This window comes from Zalophus californianus, chromosome 1 (genome assembly GCF_009762305.2).
Source record: "Zalophus californianus isolate mZalCal1 chromosome 1, mZalCal1.pri.v2, whole genome shotgun sequence".
Classification (NCBI taxonomy): domain Eukaryota; kingdom Metazoa; phylum Chordata; class Mammalia; order Carnivora; family Otariidae; genus Zalophus; species Zalophus californianus.
This window is the reverse complement of record NC_045595.1, coordinates 57,613,013-57,636,408: the sequence shown is the minus strand read 5'-3', so window position 1 is coordinate 57,636,408 and position 23,396 is coordinate 57,613,013. Positions and strand designations below refer to the sequence as shown.

Below are 23,396 nucleotides of genomic sequence, written 5' to 3'. Positions count from 1 at the left end.
CTTTTGTGACTAGTACTGTTTTGAACATACATGTACATGTATTTGTTTGAGTACTTATTTTCCATTTTGGGGGGTTTATACTTAGGAAATTTCTGGGCCATATGGTAATTCTACATCCTCCTTCATTTTTGAAGCATGTTTTTTTGCCAGAAACACAAGTCTTGGTTGACTTTTTTTTTTTTTAACTTTCAGCACTTTGAATATATCATCCCATTACCTTCTAGCTGCCATGGTGTCTTTTTTTCTTTTCTTTTAACTTGTTCATTTATTCATTTATTTAATGAATATTTATCAAGTGTCTGCTATGTGATAGGTTTTTTTGCTTTTGTTTCGTTTTGTTTTTTGTCTTTAGGTATTTGGGATTGGCTGTCATGGTTTCTGAAGAGATCTGCTGTTACTCTTATTGAGGATGCCTTGTGCTGAACGAGCCTCTTCTCTCTTGCTGCTTTCTCCTTATCTTTGGCCATTGGCAGTTTGATTATGATGTGTGTAGGTCACATCTCTTGAGTTTTTCCTACTTGGAATTTGCTAAGCTTTTTAGATATCCTCAAAAACTTTGGAAGTTTTTGAAGTTTATTGAGATCTTGCTGCCCCATCTCGCCTTTGTTTCTGGACTTTTCAATATACTTGATAATGTTGATATACTTGATAATGTCTCACATCTTTGAGGCTGTGTTCATTTCTCTTCTCTCTTTTTTCTTTGTTTTCCTCAGGTTTCATAATCCCAGTTGATCTATTTTCAAGTTTGTTGATTCTTCTGCCTGCTCAAATCTGCTATTTAAGCTCCTCTAGCCGATTTTTCATTTTAGTTATTGTATTTTTCAAATCCAAAATTTCTATTTGTTTCTTTTTTTTATAATTTCTATCTCTTTTTTGTTATTTCCTCTTTGATGACACATTATCTTCGTTCTTTCCTTTAGCTCTTTAGAATGGTTTCTTTTGTTTTTTGAACAGATTTAAAGTAGCTGATTTAAGCTGATTTAAGACTTTTTAGACAAAAGTCTAGACAAAAGTAGGTATTTCTCAGGAACAATTTTTATTAACTCCTTTTTTTCTTGTGTATGGACCATACTTTTGTTCCTTTGTTGTATTGTGATTCTTTGTTGAAAACTGCACCTACAGAATAATATAATGTGGCAGTTCTGGACATCAGATTCTCTTCTTCACCCACACTTTCATAGTTGGTTTTTAATTTGGTTAGTGACTTTTGTGAAGTAATTCTGAAAGTCATGTGTGACCACTGAAGTCTCTGCTCAGTTAGCTTAGTGGTCAGCTACTGATTAGAGCTTTCCTTAGATGCCTAGAATCAATAAGTCTCCCAATCTTTGCCAAGGATCTCTATGTGCAGATTGGGGCACGCTTTCAGTGCTCAGGCAGGCAATTGACAACTCTGCCTTGGCCTTCACTTCCTGTTTGCATAGAATCTCAAGGTCAGCCAGAGGTAAGAACTTAGGGCCTTCTCATGTTTTTCCTGACCAGTGCTTTTGCCTGCAGATAGCCTTCTAGAATCCCAAGAAACCTCCAAACCTCCCATGGAAAGTTTTCCACAGCTCCCATGGAAGCTCCTAGCTTTTCCTTCTAAGCTGTTTGGTCAACCAATGTACCCAAACTGTTATCCTCCCTCAGGCAGCTGTGATATTAAACAATTGCCTCTGATTGTTTTCAGCAAATGCCCTTGAGGAAAAATAAAGATAGCTTTGCAAGTGGAGTCTTCCAGGAAGGAAGGAAAGGAAAAATAATGACAATTCTTTAGGAAAGGGGCTTTGATGGAACTCAGACCCATTCTGCCCCCTCAGTGCCTGTCAGGCTGCTGGTTTCCATTCTAATAGCAGATGCTGGTTATTTAAGGCTACTGCAGAGTTAGGGAGGAGTGGATGGGAATAAGGCAAGTTAAAATGCCACAAAGCTCTTTTATTCTTACCAAGATTCAGCCATTTTTCTTGAATAAACATTCCACAGATTGCTGTAAACCTTTGGTTAATTTCTAGAGTTCTGAAAAAGTTGCTTCTGATGATTTTTTTGCCTGTGTTCTTATTGGTTTTATGGAGAAAAGGCTTTCTGATTGTCCTATTTCCACCATTTTCCTGATTTTTCAATGTATGTTGAGTCTTAGATTTATACCCCATGAATTAATCCCAAAGCAAGGGAAAAAAAAAGCCAGTCATGTCCACCAACATGTTTATCAGTGTTATTTATAATAGTGAAAAATTCAAAATGTTCTAAATGAGTAACATTAGTGGGGGAAAGCATGTAAATTCTGTGTCACACTGTTATGCAGCTGTATAAATGAAAGAGGAGGCTTGGGCAGTAGGATTATAACATTGAAGCTGTGACCCTTGGGTTCTAGAGTCAGATGGGCTGGGTTAGAGTTTGGCTCTGAGATTTATAGTAAATGACTTGTAGCAAATTAATTCGCCTCTCTAGGACTCAATTTCTCATCTATAAAATGGTGACAGTCCCATAGTGGTGCTGAGAGCTTTCACAGAAAGTGTCCAGGTGATATGCTTGGCTCAGCCATTGCTAACACTTTGCTAACACTTAGAGGATGAATATACAACCCAAAATCCTGCCATTGGAGTGCCCTTTCTTCTAACCTTGGTTTTTCCATGCATTGCCAAGGAATCTTTTTTTATTTTGGTTATAGCATACATAAAATTTCACATCCTCCTAGTTTATTTGCCATTATATCACTGTTATTGCTATCATTCAACAGAAAATTATTTATGATACATGATAAGATTATGGGTTGTATATTTTCTCTTTTCCATTTTATTTTTTATCAGTGGAAAAATAAATGTATACTCATCGTAATAATCTCTTCTGGGGCACTTGGGTGGCTCAATTGGCTAAGCAACAGACTCTTGGTTTTGGCTCAGGTCATGATCTCAGGGTCCTGGGATTGAGCCTTGCATCTGGCTCCATGATCAGCAGGGAGTCTGCTTGAAGATTCTCTCTCCCTCTGCCCCTCTTCCTGCTTGTGCTCTCTCAAAAAATAAGTAAATCTTAAAAAAAAAAAAAGAAGAAGAAGAAGAAGAATGTCTTCTTAAAGAAGGAGGAGCTCTTCAGGAGGGTCCAGGCCAGAATACCCTCCATTAGACACTGGGGTGGTGGAAGTATGTTTCCAGGTGCATCTTCAAGGACTTTTTTTGTTTTTTTAAGATTTTATTTATTTATTTGACACAGAGAGAGAGCACAAGCAGGGGGAGCAGCAGGCAGAGGGAGAGGGAGAAGCAGGCTCCCCGCTGAGCAGGGGGCCCAATGTGGGGCTCAATTGCAGGACCCTGGGATCATGACCTGAGCTGAAGGCAGACGCTTAAAGACTGAAGGCGCCCCTTCAGGGATTTTTTGATAAACCAGTATTTCCTGAGTCTGTGCAGGAGGCTGGGATGTATTTACTGGTCTTCTTCAAGAGGGTCTTTTATTCAGAGTCCTGGGAGCTAGGGCTCACTGCTGCCTCCTCAGAGTGGGTTGTGAAAGTGGAGGTTAAAACCTAGGAGCATCCTTTTAACTTTTATCATTCAACCTAAGGGTTTCCCTGTGGGGCCTCCGTTTCCTCATCTGCTGCTCATCCATGCTGATGATCTCTGTAACTTGGTAGGGCTTGTTTTTCCATTTCAGGTTCCGAGGTGCACCGATTATACCCGTGGCGGCCAAGCCTGGGGGGCCAGAGGCCCCTGAAACAGAAGCTCCACAGGGCATCTCAGAGCTCATTGAGGTACTGTCTGCTTGAATCCAGGCTGGCCTCTGGCCCCGGCCCCACTCAGGCCCCTTGTATCCCGCTCAGTCTGAGAGGGAGAGAAGGGGGAGGCACCCCAGCAAAAAAGTCTGAGCTGTTCCTTTAACTACCACCCCCCCTCCCCCAGGCACACGCATACCTTAGTGTACCCTTCCTCACTTCCCTCCAAAGAGTTAAACCAAAACAGAAGCAGAGGCTTCAGTCTCTAGCCCAAGGTCCTACCGAGCTGTCCACACCCTTGTAAGTCATTCTTTCTCCTTTCTCTTGTCAAATACCTCCACTCAGAGCAGCTCCTGCTTCCTGGGGCTCCAAGCCATGTCTTCCATTCCAGGCCTTCAGACTGTGCCAGTCCCCCAGTGTGTCCCACTGGCTGATGGAGACGGGCCCAGCAGCAGGGCAGTGCTGCTCAGGGCCTCGTGGTCTCCACTAAATAATGGCACTTCTGAGGCACGGGCTTTTCCTCCAGGCTCAGTGGTAGTAGAAGCAGGGAGGCAGCCCAGCCACCACAGGGTGCCCAGGGCAGCCAGAGGACAGGGTGGGTGTGGTGGGGTGGTGGTGATGCTGCTGTGAGGATGGCAGTGACCACAGTGTCCCTCAGTCGGAAGGGTGGAGTGGTGACTCTGGGGCTGGACGCTGGGCCCACCACCTGCTCTCTGTGTGGCCTTAGGCACGTGACCTGCTCTCTCTTGCCTCTGTTCCCTCAGTTGTAAAGTTGGGAAAAGAACACTAGCTGTGGAGTTGGCGTGCAGGTTAGATGAGGTTAATATGTGTCCTGTGCTCAGAAGGGTGCTATATCAGAGTTTACTATGACAGCGACGGTGCTTATCACATACCAGGAGCTGTAGTGTTCTTTACACACCTCTCACAGTGGTCATGGACTTTCACAGTGGCGCTGGGGGGCTTACATTATTTATCCCCGTCTTAACCAGGGAAGAGTCTGAGGTTCAGAGAAATTAAGTAATTTGCCTAAGGTCTCACAGCAAGTATGTGGTGGAGCTGGCATCCAGTCCCAGATCAGTTGGGGTGTCTTTGGGATCCCCCTGCACCTGGACCCACAGAGCCAAGAACAGATGCGATCATGTGTACTTCCACCGTTTCTATGATTGCATGGTGCTGCTGCAACTGACTTGGCAAAGCAAACCTTTTCTGTCTGAGGCTTTTGTTACTTTTTCATTTGCTTCAGAGAGCAGTGGTCTGGGAGCCTTGGACAGTTGTTTTTATTAAAGCAAAATTCGCAAATGCTGCTATAAAAGATGTTTAGAAGCCTCTGCATAAATCCCAGGCCAAGCCTGTTTTGAATCTTTAGTCTTTTTTCCAGAAGAATTGTTATCACAAGGCTGAGAGTTTGGAACATTCACTACCAAATACTTTTTGACAGCCTCTTTGCTAACGAAATCCGAAAGCAGCCAAATAGAAGGAATAATGCAGTCTTTACTTTCCTTTGTTTATTGGGAATTAGCTCTGACATCCGCAAGCACGTAGACAGCATGAGGAAAACAGGCCGGCTGCGGCTGAAGCGCGCGGAAAGTGTCAGAGGAGCAGAAGCAGCAGCCCTGCAGACTGAGGGGGCAACGCTGGCCCTTGGCAGACATTAGGTGGTCCCCCGGCTCTGCCTGGGCTTGGAGCCACCACCTCACCCCCTCCCGCCCCGCCATACACAGCCGCAGCCCTGCTCACCCGGGGCCTTCGGGCCCCTGTGCTTCTCAGGCCCCGTGCCAGCTGCTGGAGGTACTTGGAAGGACTCAGGCCCTAGGAGAGAGACAAACAAGCAAATGCTCACAACAGCGTGTTAACGGGGGATGGGGGCAGGGAGCGCAGCCTTGCAGAGGGGGCTGAGAAGCCTTCCCAGGGGCGGTGTCTCCCCGGAGAAGGGGAGGCGAAGCTGGCTGGTGAGCTTGCAGGGCCTGCCAGTGGCTGGTGCCTGCTGTGAGAGGGCACGTGGAGGGGGATGAGGCTTCCCCAGTAGCTAGGGGCTAGACGATGACACATCTTAAATCCTGAGGGCTCAGAAGGCTGGGAAGGCCGGTGAGGTCCAGTCGATGTGCCCCAGGCTGTCGCGCAGCAGGCTGGCTCTGCTGCACTGTAGGGGAGGGCCCCGGCGCCGGCCTTTTGGGAGGCCGTTGGTTACCCCAGCGAGAGGAGAGAGGAGGCTTCTCCAGGTGCCCTTTTCCTTCGAACCCAGAGGAGCCGAGGGCATGGCGGCAGTCTGGGCTGCCGTCAGGGAGCCGTCTGCTTCCGAGCGGGGCCAGCTTGCCCAGGGACTGGGTGCACCTTCTGCCCTGCTCCGCCCTGCCCGGTTCAGCTCCCCTCCCCGGCAGTGTGTGGCACCAGCGTGTGGCGTCTCTTTTCTAGCTCCTGACATCCCAGATTTCCATCCCGACAAGAGACCCCTCGGGACCACTCCTCATGTCTGTGGACCACTGTTTCTCCATCAAAGGCCAAGGCACTGTGATGACAGGGACCATCCTCTCAGGCTCCATCAGCCTCGGCGACAGTGTGGAGATTCCCGCCCTCAAGGTCAGTCTTACCTTGTCCTTCGTTTTTGTTTGTCTGTCTAGTGGCGAGGGAGAGGGATGACTCCTTTGCCTCTCCAGCAGCTGAGCCTGCTGGGCCAGCTCCCTGGGGCTGGCCTCTGGCTCTGCTCTGCTCCCCCTTCTCTCCTACCCTGCCTGGATTCTAGAAGCACCACTCTCCCTAGTTCTCATAACAATACCCATGTATTGGAGGCCCATAATGTGCCATGATGAGCCTCCTGAGTAGTTCTTTGTAGATGAAGAAATGGAAGCTCTAGAAGGTGTAGTGGGCTCAGGATCACATGGTCAACAAGTGAGGGTGCAGGGTGTACACTCCCTTTCTACAAGCTCATACCTCAGGCTGGCAAGTATACGTGGACTTCTTTCTGGGTACTTTTTGCCTCGCCACAAGAATTTCAAATTAAACACAATTACAATCTTGTGTCGCTCAGAGTCATACAATCTGGAGGATATCCAGATGAGTTTTATACTGGTAGTGACCACTAGTAGATACCATGTTATCCCTTGGAAGACCTGTGGGCAGCTGCGTGTCTCCCTATTGCCCCCACCTCTGGTAATCACTGGCCTGGCTCTGATCTGAAAGCTCTTTTAGTGACCTTGATAGTTCCAATCTTCAGTGGGCTTTTCTTGTGGTTTTAGTTTACTGGAGAAGAAACAGAGGCTCCTTGACCACCCTTCTCTTCAGGGGTAATAAAGGGTGGGCAATAAGGGCTAGTTAGAACCAGGCAGATCCTAAGAAGAAATCTGGGGTCCAGGGCGGCTGTCTAGTTCTCAAAGGAACCTGGAGTGCAGGGACATGGAACCTTGCACTTGGCCCCGTGTACTAAGATGCACTCACAGCCCTAAGTCAGTGAACTCAGTTTGCCTGCTAACTGGGAGTTCTCCCTCGAGGGCTGTGTTGAGACAGATGCTAAGACTGTCTGGCTCACTAAATGTATTAGGGTCCTCCTCAAAAACAGAACTAAAAAGACATGTGTATATATGTATACAGAGAGAAAGGGGTGTATTTTAAGGAATTGGCTCACATGATTATGAGGCCCAGCAGGTCCAAAATCCACAGGATAGGCCAGCAAGATGGAGACCCAGGGAAGAGTTGCAGTTCAAGTCTGAAGGCTGTTGGCTGGCAGAATGTCTTCTTCTTCCAAGGAGGTCAGTCTTCCTGTTCAGGCCTTTAACTGATTGGATGGGGTCCACCCACATTATGGAGAGTATTCTGCTTTACTCAAAGTCTGCTCCTCTTAATGTTAATCTCATCCAGAAAATACCCTCACAGAAATATCCAGAATAATGCTCGACCAAAGCTGTCAGTACAGTGGCTCAGCCTAGTTGACACATAAAATACACTATCACACTGTGGGGGAGAACCACGATAACAGTGGCTGCCCTGAACAAGGAGAGGGCAAGGGCACGTGTACCTTGTGTTGGCCCTTCCTGGTCTAGGATAGCCTGGGAGGATGTAGGAAAGGGGCATTTCAGGGATGAGAGGAGTGACCAGGGCTTCCCCAGGCAAAGGAGATCTCAGGTTTCAATCACCCCGCTCCACTCATTTTATGGTGCTGTGGTTGTTGCTTCCTTCTGCCGGGCTGGAGTTATTAGGGAAGAGTCTCCTGACCAGGGAGGACCAATCACAAGAAAAGCTTCCCCTATAGGCCTGAGACTGGCCAGGTTGCAGGGCTTCCTGGGGTGGCAGCAAGAGTTGAAGGACGAAGCCCTGCCCTTCCGAGTCCCAGGGCCTCCCCTGACATAGGACCCGAGTCCTAGGATCAGAATCCGCTCCTCTACTGGCTGTTGTAGATTCTCCTCTGAAGACCATTAGTCCTGGATAAACACCACTTAAATCAAATCCATGTTGCGCCAGGGACTAAAAGTGTAAATCTTAAAAAAATAAAGCACAAAATTATGAAAATAAACCAAACTTATATTTAACAAAGTTAAGATTATTATAGTGCTGTGTGTTAATTCTCAGCTGGAACAGAGAATGAATCAAATGGTAAATTTCTTTGCCTTCTGGGTGCTCCCTGAAGCAGATCCCGGGGGGCCACCCTCATCCAGTATCCCTTCTGGCTTGGGAGAGGACATGTTTGCAGCCTGGGAGAGCAGCCGGGAGCAGGAAGGTGGTGTCAGAAGAGGTTGCTATGGGACATAGACTTTGAAGTGCAGTACCTGAGGGAGGAAAAGGTGTTTGATGATAACATCAGTGGCCACCATGCTTAACCAAAGTATAGGATGGGGGAGGGCCGAGGCAGAAAGAGTCAGCCACATTAAGCAGACAGGGATGTTTGAGTGGGGACATGTTCTGAGGTCTTTGGCCACTCTTTTCTTTTTTTTTTTTTAAGATTTTATTTATTTATTTGACAGAGAGAGAGACAGCGAGAGAGGGAACACAAGCAGGGGGAGTGGGAGAGGGAGAAGCAGGCTTCTCACCGAGCAGGGAGCCTGATGCAGGGCTCAATCCCATGACCCCAGGATCATGACCTGAGCCGAAGGCAGACGCTTAACCAACTGAGCCACCCAGGCACCCCTTTGGCTACTCTTTTCATCCTTATAAAGATGAAACTTGCCTATCAGGGTCCCATTACTGATCTGTAGTACTTGGGCACATGGAAGGTGCTTGGCAAATATAAATTTAATTCTCTTCTTGCTTTTGTTCACCCATTTCCCCCACCCTACCTTTTAACTCTCTAGTGCTGTGTTATTCTCTAATTTACTAGGCAGGGAAAGCATAACTATAAGTAGTGAACTTAAATATGTGACTGAGGAATTTTCCAGTCAAAGTGTAGAAAGTGCAGCCTGCTTTCTCCATTGCTGCTTATAGTTAAATGTGAGATGAAAGGAGTGAATTGAAGGTGGAACTAAGGTACCTGCACTTGATGATTTGGGAGATTCTCAGCCTTTCCAGATTCCAAGTGATGCTAAAAGTAGGAAATTCATTTTGAGAAAGCACGCTCTGGAGAAAGGCCAACGGTGATGCTGGACAGCCCTTGCTGTGGAGGTTAGGGATGTGACTCATGGATCCAGTCAAACATCTCAGCAGAAACCAGGACTAGAGACGGGCTTCTCCAGGAAGGATCTGTGGAGAACCCTCTTGTTTAATAGTGGAGATCCCCTTGACATACATGAGAGACCCACAAGGTTTTTGAGAATATTGTATCAGCAAAAACACTGCCAACCTGGGCTGAAAGGGACAAACCCGACGAAATGTTTAAAAAAAAAAAGCAGTTGGACTTCTGGTATTCTAATTGTTGGAAATGGACTGATAGAATTACTCAGCTAACTCATGTTATCTTTCAAGCAAGAGGGAGAATAACTCTAGGGGCAGAGCCATGGACACAGACAGAGGCCAGGGAGGCGAGCCCAGAGGCAGGGGCCAGTGAAGCCTGTGGGCCCAGAGGGTGGAGGACCGAGCCACAGAGGGTCATTTTCAGGCCAGGAAAGCTAATGGAAGTTGCTCTGTTGGATTTCAGATTTCAAATTTGCTTGAGTCCAGTGACTTATGTGTTCCCTTCATTTTTTCTCTGTGCCTATATTTTAGTTTTTTTAAAAGATTTTATTTCTTTATTTGAGGGAGAGAGCACAAGTGGGAGGGAGAGGGAGAAGCAGGCTCCCGGCTGAGCAGGGAGCCCCACGTGGGGCTTGATCCCAGGACCCTGGGATCATCACCTGAGCCGAAGGCAGATACTTAACTGACTGAGCCACCCAGGCGCGCACCCCCTCCCCCCTCCCCGTGTCTATATTTTAAAGCAGAAAACTTGTTTTTGAGTTTCACACATCCACAGGTGGAGAGGCATTTGGCCCCAGGATGGGTCATACCTGTGCCTGATTAGGTGGGTTAAATGATATTTTTGATCTGATGATACTTAGATGAGATTTTGCACTTACAGTATGCTATAATGGGGTGAGAAATTGGAGATGTTGGGATGTGGTGAAAGTATTTTGCACATGGGATAGATGTGAATGAAGTTTTGGGGACTTGAGGGTGGACTGTAGTGGGTAGAATCATGGCCCACAAAAGCCGTGTCCACCTAGAAGCTCAGAAGTGACCTTTGGAATAAGAGTCTTTGTGGATGTGATTAAGGTAGGGATCTCAAAATGAAGTCATCCTGATTAGGGTAGGTTCTTTATTCATTGGTGTGTGTCCAGTGACACAGATTCACAGAGGGAGGGCATATGTGGCCCCAACCCGAGGAATGCCAGTGGCTGCCTGGAGCCACCAGATGCTAGGAGAGAGGTAGGGAAGGAGTTCGTTCTCAGAGACTCCAGAGGGGACCAACCCTGCTGACACATTGATTTTGGACTTCTGGCCAGTGGAACTTCGAGAGAATACATTTCTGTTTAACGCTACCAAGTTTGGTCATTGGTTAGGGCAGCCCTAGGAAGTGAATGTGGATTTTGGATGGAAAGGACTGGAGTCAGAACATGCCTCAAGTCCTTTGCAGTTGTGGGCAGGCCTCTTCACTCCCCTGAGCTTTGGCTTTGTCTCGAGGGACGGCCGGTGTGCCGTGAGGGTGACGTAAGCTGCTCGCACATCGGCAGTACAGGTTAATGGTAGAGTAGGACTGCTACGTACTGGTGGCCAGCTCTGTTGCTTCCTTCCTTTCCTGTAAGTACCCCGGTAGGCGAGAAAACCTAGGCCCAGGCCTGCTAAGCAACCAGATAGCAGAGCCAGCATTTGAAGTCATTCCTCTGGCTCCAAAGACCAGGCTGTGTCTACTATATCCCCTGCCCCCAGAGCCCCCAAAGGGATGCCAGGGCCAGTGGCCTTTCCTCTCTGGGGCAGGACCCTCCCACCTCCAGAGCAGCTTTGTAGGTGAGCTGGGCGTTCCACTGAGATCTCTCCTGGGCCACAGAGCCTATAAAAACACATTTCAGAAGCTCCTGAGGTCCAGAGCTCCTGACCTTCTCTTGCCCTCGCTTTCCACTAACCATAATTGGTGACCGGTGCCTATCGGGCACTGGGGACATTGCAGGGTGGCGGCTTTAAACTAGATGGCCCTCCTCCCAAACCTGGTGACATCCCTGTCAGATTTCACTAATCAACTTGGACACATCTGACCGCTTGAACTCCCTCAGAGGCAGGGCACAGCCATTCCAAATAAACAGTCACATTCCCCTCCTGGCCAGGGCTGGCCCGCCGGAGCCAGTCAGACCCTGGCCCCTGTCTCTGCTGCCTGTGTCCGTTCCCAGCTGGGGCCCATTAGCCGATAGAGGAAATGTTGGGGGAACGGGACTGGAGGAGAAAAACCAAATCCCATTTAGATCTCAGAATGGCGTAAACACCAGACATCCTGAGATTCGCCAGCCTCCTTCTCAGGCTTTTGGTTCTCCCGGTCCTCAGCCCGAGAAATCCCTCCGGTCACATCTGATCTGGGGATTTCAGGGTAGTGATGTTTCCAATAGCAGTTGGCTATCGGGGTTGTCACGTCAGAAACTGTCAAGAGCCACAGACCATGGAGAAAGAGAGAGAGAGGTCTGGGAGTTGAGAGGCAAGTTCTCGGCTTCTCTGTATCTCACTAATTCATCCCAAATTGAAGCCTCACCGTGGTCCAGGGCCTCCGGAAGAGGGGCACTGTGGTGTGCGGACCACTAAGAATGGCGGACAGAAGGTTCCCAGCACTATGGAGGGACATGGGTTTTAGCTGATAACTCTTGTCTACTATATTGTTGCCATTCAGTATTCCTTTCCTTTCCTGTGGAATTTCTCTTGTGGGGTACAGAAGTAGTAAATGGCAGGGCACCTCCCAGGTTATAAGGAAACTCTTCTTCTCAGGGCTGCTAAATGCGTTCTTGAAATGGAAATACGCTTCACAGCCCACACTGTCCACTGTGAATGCATGTTTGTTTTCTGAAGATGGTGACAAACATCTAAATAGATGCCTATTTAGTTGGTAAACCTGTTCGAGAAAAGTTCAAAATTTCGTAGCATATTCCTCCAAATTAGGTCCATATTCACATTTATTTTTTTTCTTGTAAAAACCCCCAGAAAGGGAAAAAAAAAAGTCTTAAATACCACTAGGCATTGTTATTCTTACTTTTGCTTCCACCCTTGGGCGCTGAGCACAAGGTGAGAGAAAGCTGTGACATCTGAAAAGATGAATTTTCTCACCCTAACAAGCCCACAGCCGTACCTCTGCCCGCCCTGCCCTTCCCCCACTCCTAGCAACTGTCCTCCCCTTATCCTTGTTTTTCACCTGGAAGCCTTGGTGGGCGGTGCCCCTACCCTGGAGCACAGGACCTCTTCCCTCTGGAATCCCTGTGTGCCCTCTGGTTAGTTAGCTGCTCCCTCGCAGGGGTGCTCTGGGTCAGCACTTAGGCACTGCCTGGCACTGTGTGTATCTCTCTGTCTGTCTCTGCCTGCGTCTCCCACCACGCTCATCTCCTGGAGGGCAGAGGCTGGGTCTTCTCCATCTCTGTGCCCTTTGCACCCGTCCTAGGGGGAGGCCCAGATGAGGCCCCAGAAACTGTCTGATGAACAAAGCAGTAGGGAAAACCCAATAAAGCAAATAAGCTCTTTGTTTTGCAGTAGGATTTTGATTCCGGGTAGATAATGAACGGCCAGAGGGCTGGGTTTGGAGTGGCTGCTCCCCCAGCTCATGGGTCCAGATGGAGAAGCCTGGAACTGGACCGCTGGCAGCTTGCCGCCCTGGCTGTCTTCTTTTTGAGGCTCGCATCTTGATGCTTGCCCAGTGAGTAGCGCCAGAGATAGTCCTGTGTCCCAGTACTGGCACATTTTCAGGGAATGGTTATATGTTGGGGCCCAGGGCTACAGACTGGATTTCTGGAGCCACCTGTGCAGACCCACTCTGAAGACTGCTGCTTCTGCTTCTGTGTCTCTTATCAAAAATGTAAAGCCTGGTCTTCATCCTTAATAATTTCCTGTTTCAGAAGATCTGTGAGGAAGGAAGGCCTTCTCTGAATTTGCTGTTTTCATGGTGGTTGGCTTTGGGGTGGAAACTCCTGGGAGTCCATTCTCTGTACCTGGGTGTCACATGTGCCAGGGGCGTGGAGCTGACAAAGCATAGGGAAGGACAAAGGGGAGTGAAGGAAATGAGGAGTGTTTTGGAAAAGCCGGGGCAAGGATGGGGAGGCAGAGGCAAGCATTGATCAGGAGGTGCCTATGATCCGATCCCCTTTCACTTGGTGTCCTGCCGCAGGGGGGATCTCTGCCATCAGGCCCTTGCCCTCCAGCCTCCCCTGTCTCCCACTGGGACTGTGGCCCTCCCTGGCTCAGGTGCCCTCCCCCACTGATGGATGGATGGACGGCAAGGGCTTTGCAGAGCCATGCTGTGTCCCACTTCTCCGCTGGCGGGGCCCCTGTCTCCAGGAGGAAATCTGAAGTGCCCTGTGTGGCAGAGACTAGACTGCAGTCTCACCTTTGTCACCCCTCCAGCCTCAGTTGCTTTGTTTTTCCACCTACCTCCCCTCTACCCAAACCACCAGTTTGTTCTGTGTATTTATGAGTCCACTCCTGTTTGCTGGTTTGTTTGTTCATTCAGTTTTTAGATTCCACACATGAGTGAAATCAAGGCATTTGCCTTTTTGGGTGTGACTTCACCTCTCTTACTCCAGCCTCAGTTTCTCAACCCAGAGCCACACCAGATCTCCTATGCTCGGTGTCTTAAGCAGGGCCCTGTTGGCAAGTGACGGGAACACGACTCAAACACTCCTGGTAGGACAGGAAAGGGGCAGGCTGGCTTCGTTATTGAGAAGATGGGTGGGGCTGGTGCCTCCCTCCAGACCTGTTCTGTGTGGGCCACTCTCCCAGGCCTTGTCCCCAAGTTCATTCTGCCCAGAGGCTGCCCCTTCCCTGCCAGTGGCTGGTGACCCAGATCTGGCCAGGGAGATGTGAAAGGAGGTCTCCTGGGAGGGTTTCTCCTGCAGGGAGGGCTGTGACCTTTGAACCTGAGGGGGTAAGCACCCCTCTTGTTACCAATTTGAGGGGGAGGCAAGCGGATAGAGCCAGAGGAAAGAGGAAAACAGCCTGAAGAGAGACCCTGACAGGGCCCTGGGCTTGCCCTCCCTCAGCACCTGGTGTTGGGAGAGAAACGATGTTTCTTTACTGTTGAGTCAGGCTTGTCTGCAGTTTGAATGGGATCTCCTCGGCTGGCTGGACCTGTGGCCAGGACGAGTGCAACAGTCTGACTGGGTAGGCTGGATTACACATCCACCCCTGGGGCAGGGGTGGGGGGTCCTGGGAAGAATGGGCCCCCAAGGAAGTTGGGGTACTGATGCTAGAAAATAAGTGTCGGGGAGGCAAAACTGAGGATCCACACACTTGGTGTTCAGTCCTGCGTCCTGCTGCCTCGACAGCCTGGTCCTGGTCACAGAGAGGCTGAGCTGGAGTCCCTCCCCCCTCACTTACTCCTGGGGCAGTTATGTCACCTCCTGGGGCCTGTTTCTTCCTGAGCTACTCGTCAAGATTCAAGGACATTCTCGTACTGTGCCTGTAACAGGGCCTGTGCATGGGGATCGCTGTCTTTATTATCATCACATGCCACCCTGAATCTTGTCTTTCCCCCATTTACCATGTCTTTTTGCTTGGCCCACAGAGCACAGTGACTCAGGGGTTGGATGGCCTAAGTTCAGCATGCCCTGCATACCTCCCCCGCCACCCTGAACACCACAGCTCTTCGAGACCTTTGCCTCTGCCCCGCCTTCCTTCTGGCTTGGGGATCAGAATCACCATCTGCAGCCAAGTTGTAATATCCTGTTGTCTCCCTAACGAGGCCCCAAGAAGGAAGGACAGGCGACAAGTGAGGACAGAGATTGATCTCAGAGCAGGCAGGGAGCTCAGGAAGGTTTCCCTGTGTAGATGCTGTTGTCAGAGATGTGTGCTCAGCATCCTAAAGATCTAGCAGGCTGCAGGATACCGCCTCTCTACAGGCCTTTTTCCTGTCGACTCTCTCCAGCTGGTCCTCACCCCTCAGTCGCAAGTGACTCATGTGTCATCCTGCATCAGCCCGTGGAGAAGACTGCAGCTTCCACTCCCAGAAGCCCTGTCTCCCTTTCCTTCTTATGTGTGTGTGTCTTCCTTTATTTCTGAGAATGATTTTCATCATGCTGATGTGCCTCTCTCCAGAGATGGTGCTGACACCGGCCGCCCACACTGGGGCCTGATTGCTCAGATGCTGGTGGCTAGATGAAGAAGGCTGCCACATCTGGCCTCACTGGGGTCCAACTTCTCTTAGTTTAGCCTCAGATGGCTTCTCGAAGTATGAGTTCTGAAACACAGCACTCTGTTGGCCTGGCCTGGGGAAGGAGCCCTAGAGCAGGTCACAGCTGTAGAATTGTTTGTTGGCTATCATTGAGTGGTACTGTGTCCCAGGGTCGGGCATAAGACCTCCTTTTGTATTCTTTCTGTGCTTCCAGCAGCTCTGTGGGAGGTGCTGTTGCCCTCCATTTTATAGGGCATACAACAGAGACACAAAGATGTAAAAATCTTCTATAAGCTGGGGTGCCTGGGTGGCTCCGTCGGTTAAGTGTCTGCCTTTGGCTCAGGTTATGATCCCAGGGTCCTGGGATTGAGCCTCACATTGGGCTCCCTGCTCAGCAGGGAGCCTGCTCCCTCTGCCCCTCCCCCCTCGTGCTTGCTCTCTTTCTCAAATAAATAAATAAATAAATAAATAAATAAAATCTTAAAAATCTTCTATAAGCTAATCAGTGGAGGACTCTGGAGTCAAACTGTCAGCCAGAGTCTGAGATGTACGCTCATCCCAGCTCCCTGGGCAGACATGAGGAAGCCACTGAACCCCACAATCCTGTCCCTCTCATATCAAATGAAGTTGTTGTGGAGATGAACCAGGGACCCTCAGAGAAGAAGATCCTGGAGCCAGGACCCTGAGATCATGACCCGAGCTGAAGGCAGATACTTAACCGAGTGAGCCACTCAGGCGCCCCCAGCTTATAGAATTTTACATCTTTGTGTCTCTGTTCCATGCCCTATAAAATGGAGGACAGCTTTAGAGTTGCTGCTTCATTCTGCCTTATCCTTCTTTATGGCTCCAAGAGACCCTCCGTCAGGGAGCTGGAAGTCCTGGGGCCGTCCTGAGGGCAGTTGTGCAGGCAGAGGGCACAGCCAGCTTCTGGTGCCTGGAGGGGCCTGAACCCACAATAACGGGCTACGTCTGATCCTGAGCAGCCTTAGCATTCCCCACAGTCCTCTGCAGAGCTGACCCTGGCTCTCTTAGGCCTCAGTTGGAGTGGGGGAGAACTGGATGCTACAACCCCAGTGCTGTCCTCTGCAGGAAGGGTGACAGCCTGCGGCGGCTATGCAGCCCCACTCCGGCTTAGCTCTGCGCCCCTACAGAGGCAGGCCCCCTCGGTAAAGCTGCCAGCTCATCTGGTTGTGTGTGCTGTATGTTTTGAGCCTTGTGCTCAGGACCTTGTGGGCAGGTAGAGCCCCACTTGGGCCCAGGGTGACCTGCAGCCCTCCTAGCCCTTTTTGGGGATTCTAGTGCCTGAGGCCACAAATAAAACTCTGCCCCTGTCTGACAAGCTGCTTGCCCTGAGGGCAGGACTGGGCACTGCCCCTCTGAGGCATCTTGCTAACTAGAGCTCTTGTGAGGCTGGATGGATATCTTGGGATCCAGCCTCTCCGCGGCCCACCTTGAAACCTGAATTGGGCACCCCCACTGCCTGGATGTGCCCCGCCCTTCACAGCTGAGGGGCAGTACAGCAGGGAGGTGAAGAGCAGGGTGTTGAGTGCCATTCTGCCTTGGTTTGTATCCCACACACCAGCTCTGTGACCACAAGGAAGCTACTTAAGCTGTCTCTGCTTCAGTTTCCCCCTCTATAAAGTGGGGATAATGTTACCTTCATCAGGGAGTTAGTGTGAGGATTAAATGGGTTCTAGAGCATTTCCAAGTGCCTGGGTTCCAGGGTGTGCTCAGTAACCATCGCCTGTTGTTACCACTATGGGAAGCCTCATGTCCCTCATGTCCTGGCCAGTGCCCTCCAGGTGGCACCTGCTGGTGGCCCCTTGGGGAGCAGACACAGAAGTGGCAGATGTGGGGTCAGAGGGGAGTGTGGCCGGCTTCCAGACCTCTCCCAAGGAAAGTGTGGGTCCCAGCCCATAGTGGCCTCACAAGACCCACAGAGTAGCCATGGCACACTGCTGTCCCCTGCAAGTTGTCGTGTGAAAACCCCTAGAATGTATAAAAGCTTCTGAGTAAAATTGAATCCGTTTATTGTTTCCAGGAAGAGACCCTGATTTATTTAAAAAGAACACTTATGAGGGCTATGTTGTGGCCTAGGCACCGTGCCAGGGCAATCCCTGCCCACGCACCAGGCAGGAGACCAGGGTCTGGGGTCCTGGGTGTGAATGCTCAGCTCTGTGACCGTGGGCAGGTGGCTATCCTCTTTCCTACCAGGTCACCTTCACAGAGAAGTAAGAATCGTCCTCATATGGCACAGTTCCTCCTGAGGGCCTCAGGCAGCCGCTTTCCCAGGGCTGTTGACCCCACTGCAGTCAGGTGAGTATCACTGGGAAGCGCTCACTCAGCGCAGGGGAATTGGTGTAGATTCTGGAGCAGTGGCAGGGAGATGAATGCGGGCTTACCAAGACTTCCAGGGGTGCTGTAGCCCCCTTCTTGGCTGTGGGCTATAGCCGGTATGACGTGCAGGCATATCATTGAGGGGGGTGGATAATGTGAGCTGGCAGCGAGGCTGAGAAGGCAAGACCTAGAACACTGGGGGCCCAAAGGGGGCTTCCTCTGTCAGGAAGTGGGCGCCCAGCCAGAGTTAGAGCACCAGCTGGAAGTGGGCTTGCTGCAGAAAACGCTCAGTCAGCAGACAGTTGACTAGTGCTAGGCTGTGCCCAGTGCAAACATGGGTGCCGCCTGACCCACAGAGGAGGGTTTGATCTTTGGCCTGAGGTCCATTGCCTTTCTGCTAGGAAGCAAGTTCTGGTTCTCGCAGAAAGTGTGGCCATGCAGGTCTTGTGTGACCATGGAGATTGTACACGCACAAAGCCAGCCCTGCCTACTGCCTTCCCACAGTGCTATTGGTGCATCTCCTGTTGAGTCAGGTGCTGAAAGCAATCAAAGCCTGGACTGACGCTTCAGGAGCCTCCTGTGGGGTTGGGTGGCGTCAGGGTGGTGGGCAGGCAAACAGCGGTCCCCTCATGTGTTAAAGGTGCTGAGTGAGAATGGTGTCCAGAGCATGGGGAAAATACCCCAGGCGAGCTTCCAGCCCTGCTCCCCTGATAGGGTAAGCTGAGTCTCAAGGGATGGCAGAGGGCTTTGCCAGCCATTCCAAGCAAAAGAGTAGCGTGTGGTGAAGCCCAGAGATGAGAGAATGCCTGGTACATCTGAGGGAAACGTGACATTCATTGTGGCAGAGTCTGGGCAGAGGAATGCCCATCACATGGTTTTGGTGATCTTCAGAAGATCACCAGGAGGGCTGGGCTTTGGGACTAGGGAGGGTGTTCCAAAGGCCAAGTCTAAAAGAGGAGGCTCTAACAGCGTCATGTCCTGTGGTAATGTCCCGTGTGGCTCGAGAGTATGTCTTGTCCTGTTAGGGAGGCACTGCTATACCTAGAAATTAGGCTTGAGAGAAGTCTTCCGGGCGTTCTGGTGCCCTGCTCCTCTGCTCTGGGCCCTGTGCTCTGGCTTGTCTCGGGCCCCTTCTTGCCCTCCATATACTCCTGGTTTTGGACCCCAGGCTTGGTCCCCCTCATGTAGCCTCTGCTCCTGGCCTTCCTCCCCTTGACAGGAATTCAGGGCCTAGCAGGGGTCTAATCCATTATTTCTCACCCTCAGTGAGGGGTGGGCCATTCAAAATCACTGAGGATGCTTGTTAGAAAATCTTATTTCCCCTCCCCGCCCTGGCTCCCTAAATCCCAGTCCATGGGAACCAGGGAATTAATATTTGTGCTGATCATCTGAGGTCATTCTTATTATCAGGCAATTTGGGGAAACTGTGGGCCAGGGTTTGGGCTCTGGAGTTGGACAGACCTGGCTCATGTCCCTGATTTGCCACATGCCATATGGCCCTGGCACCACCTCCCTTGGCCTCAGCTTCCTCATCTACACAGCAAGGAGGTGTGGGTTATAGTGCCTGCTTTATAGGGTCACCGTGGGCAGTAGGAGGAGATAAAGACCTCATATAAAGTGGCCAGAATGTTCATTCAGTACATACATTCAGTACCTACTGTGTGCCAGGTGCTATGCCAGGTCATAGGGATAGAGGGTGGACAAAGCAGGTCACATTTCTGTTCTCCCAGAATTTACCTTCTAACAGTAGGGGGTATGGGCACATAAACAGCCTGATATACCTTATGGTAAAGTGATTGAGAACAACAGGGGTTGGGGACAGCATACAGCCCCTGTGAGGGAGAGGAGGGAGGAAGGGAGGGGAGAGGTCATTGAGGGCCGTGGAGGCCATGGCCAGGGTTTGGATTTCACTGTGAACACAGAGTTCACAAGGCTTCCTTTCCCCTCGGCTGAAGGAGACAGTGCCAGGCTGGCCAGGGCACCTCTCCCAGGCCCCCACCAGCCCCTCTGACTTGGCACCTCAGGGAGAGACAGGCCAACCTACAACCTGTGGTGAGCATCCGTGGTGAGCCCCTAACTGCCCTGGCAGCCTTCTGGGGCTCTGCTGGGAACTTTTTGTTTTTATTTTTCTTGTTAAAGGAAAGTTGAGTGTTTCCTGAATGTGCATAAAGCCAATGCACCACTTAAATTGAATATTTATAATTCTTTTCTTTTAAAAAATAAAACAATAATAAAAATACCATAAACATTGCTTTAATTGTTCACAGGCTTCAACTTGTAATAATCATGGGGAAAGGGCAAGTGAGATGTCTTATTAAAATAAAGGCACTTGCCTGCTTTTGTTTGAAGTTTTGCTAAAATGCCTTATTATAACATGTTCTTGTTTAAAAATAAATTCCGCTCATTCAGAGTTATTTTTTTTTTTCTTTTTGTCTTTCCAAAAGTGTTTAAATGAGATGATTCTGGGCAAGGGTAATTTGGAGAGTCTGAGCCAGCCTTTGTAGCACAGCTGAGTGTGGCACAGCTGTGGCCCCTGCCCCCCTCAGACCGCCCCGCCACCTCCTTGGCTGGCTGTTGGTGACAGTGTCCGTGAAGACATAAACAGGGGAGGATAGATGAGGATGAGTCCCCGGTCTGTAGGACTGCCTCTGCCAGCCCTGCTGCCAGCACACGCCTTCCCTACCAAACACGCGCATGTGTCATTCAGGCCGAGCCACGTGTGCCTTTCGGGGCCTTCTCAGGGCACGGTAGAGTCTCTGAGAGCAGAGAGCAGAGGAACTGACCTAGGCTGAGGGTCAGAGCAGACTTCCAGGATCTGAAGGAGGAGGAGGACTGGTCTAGGAGAAGAGCTGAGGCGTGGGTATACAGAGTGCCCCAGGCAGAGGGAACAGCAGGGGTAAAGCCATCTCCTGTGGTGGGAGGTAACTTAGGGAATTTGAAGACCTGCAAAAAAGGCATTTTAGCTAGAGCTCAGAAAACAGAGCGCCAGAGCAAGAGGTGCTGTAGAGGTAGGTGGGAGCAGACCACGTAGGGTCTAGAGATTGTAGTCTCTTCAAGATTTTCATCTACTTTAGTCATACAGATGGTTTTGAAGGGTGGAGTGTGTGCGTCATGTGTGTGCTCGTGTATTTATTGCGTGTTGGAGAGACAACCAGTATGGAGGATGGATTCCAGGGGGCCAGGAGTACCTTTCTGGGGCCCTGTCAGGAGGCTGTTGGAGTGGTGCAGGCAGACTGAGGTCGCTTGGGCCAACCTGGTGGCTGTACAGTAGGATCCAGGGATATTTAGGAGGTGGAATTAACAAGACTTGGCGATGAAGTAGCTATGGGGAAGGTGGAAGGGAGAGGCATGTCCAAGACAACTCCCAGATCTCTGGCTGGAGCAGCAGTCTGGGCAACGAAGCCGTGACTGAGAGGGGAGCCCTGGAAGGTCTGGGGGTGAGGGTGGAGGCAGAGAGGGGAGCATTGGCTGGGCTTTAATAAGTTTGAGGTGTTTGGGGGCCTCCAGTTGGAACGGAGGTCTAGGAGGCAAGCTGATACAGGGGGCTTCAGCTCAGAGAAGTTTGGGAGCAGACACGAGTTTGTGAGCGGTTGGTGTACCCAACCTTTGCAGCTGGGGCCTCTGGCAAGGAAAGATAAAGTTAAAAAGCGAGCTTTCGCTGTTTCTTCTAAGGTTTTATTTCGATGTTTAAATGCTCCCAACCCTCCTCTTGTTCTCGGCTTGGGAGCCTTCCCAGTTCTGAAAGGTGAGGGTCTGAGTAGCTGAGGCTTTGGCATTTGGGGATAGAGGGGAGGGTATTTGTGGGGACAGTTGCCTTTTTTCAGATCACAGACACCGGGGCCAGCCTCCAGAGGAGCTGCCCTGGCCTGCCCCAGTGCCAGCCCGGTGGGCAAAGCGCCCCACAGTGGGGAGGGCCAGGCATGCCCCCCAGCCTCTAAGATGCTGCCGCTGCGAAACAAACGGGGTGACTGGGCGGAAGGTCAGGAGTTTAAGAGCTTGTTTTATTCAAGACAGGGTAAGAGACAGGACGGGGAGTGCGCGGGTTTTATATGTGGATCCTGGTATTTTCTTTTGAGTCGGGGCGGAGAGTGGTTGGGGCAGGGAGGGAAGGCAGCCCGCCAGAGGGAACGTTGCCAAGCAGAGCGCCGCTAATGCGAACCAGAAGGCAGCGGCCCATCTCCTGGCCGGGCTTAATGCAGTCCTTGCCGGCAGGCGGGCGGGCAGGAAGGCGGCCTGGGCAGTGGGCTGCTTAACCCTTCGGCTGCTGGGCCACCAGCAGGCTCCCCACCTCAGCACATGGATGTTGGGGCCCCGTGATTCGCAGTCCCGGGCATTGTAAGATGTTTAGCAGCATCCCTGGCCTCTACCCAGCAGATGACAGTAGCACCTCCTCCCCAGCTGTGCCGACCAAAAGTGTCTCCAGACATTCTACATGTCCCCTGGCTCTGGCCTGCACCCCTTAGGGGGCCGTCCCTGAACACACCACTTCCTTCTGTGGGGGCAATGACCGGGGCGAGCATGTGGGGGACATTTTCGCAGGAAAGAAGTGGCCATAGGGCCTGAGGGGAAGTGTGACTAGTCCAGGGTTGCATGGCTAGTAGGAACTGGGATATGAACTCCTGTATTCCTGGGATTGAGAGCTGGTCTTGCACCCCTCTCTGCATTCCCCAGGCACAGTCGGCTGGGGGACCAGAGGACCCCATAACAGGATCTCTGGTTGTGAGTGGGGGTGACGAAGCATCCTCCCTCCTTGCTTCCTGGGAGGACCGATGACTGTGTCTTGTTTTCTCTTCTGTCCCAAGTGCGGCCGCCCAAGAAGACGTGCACGGGGTGGGTGCCGCAGTGCTGCTTGTGCTGGGAGCAGATGGAGCCGCGCTCCGTGTGCCCTGACAGGCGGGTTCATCCGAGCCGTGCCACGCCACGCCACGCCACCACTGAGAACGTGACCTCAGTGTAGGTGGGAAGACTACCGCTAGAACCATCACATCCACAGCGGTAGACATTCTGGTCCGTCTCTTCCTCTGCCCTTAATAAACATTTTGTAAATAAATAGGATGCGTATATTGTTAAGTGAAAAGCAAGCCTCAGAACCGTGTGTCTGATTGGTCTCGTTTATACAGGAAAACTGTGTACATGTGTTTGTATATAGATGCGTCAAAAGATCTGAAAGGAGACACCGCCAACTGTGAATAGTGGTTACATCTTGGGGGAGTGAGGGAAGGTGGAATTTAGGGGGCTGCAAGAGAGTTCTCATGTCCTAGCCTGTGCACTTGGTGTTCAGATCTTTTACAACAAGCTTGTGTTCGTCTGTTTCAGGTGTGGCTCTTATGAAAGAAAAAAATACAAAGAAACAGAGAAAGAGCAGATTTTGTTCTAACCTTCCCTGCTTCTCTCTCACTTCCCCTGTGCCCTCACCCCGCTTGGGTCTGGGATAGCCGTTCTCCCTGGGGTGGCCTAGCTCTGCTGTGTTTCGGGAAGGCCGCCTCCTCCTCAGGCAGCAGGAGCGAACAAACGGGCTCCTGCCACCTTCCTGCAGTAGGACTGGCGGTCACCTGGGCCCTCCTCATGGATGACCTCGGCCCAGCTCCCGGCTCCCTGCCCCTGGCCTCCTGTGTTGGCTCAGTGCACTTAGCAGTT

General features: G+C 50.7%; 1 protein-coding gene across 2 annotated transcripts in view; it reads left to right on the top strand.

Moving 5' to 3' along the window:
- EEFSEC (eukaryotic elongation factor, selenocysteine-tRNA specific) overlaps nt 1–23,396 on the top strand; it is a 258,931-nt gene that overhangs the window by 120,790 nt on the left and 114,745 nt on the right. For both annotated transcript variants that reach the window (XM_027584882.2, XM_027584883.2), the window contains exons 3-4: nt 3,619–3,715; nt 6,089–6,253. In XM_027584882.2, the coding sequence (XP_027440683.2) occupies nt 3,619–3,715; nt 6,089–6,253 (262 nt within the window). The remainder of the gene's footprint in view (nt 1–3,618; nt 3,716–6,088; nt 6,254–23,396) is intronic.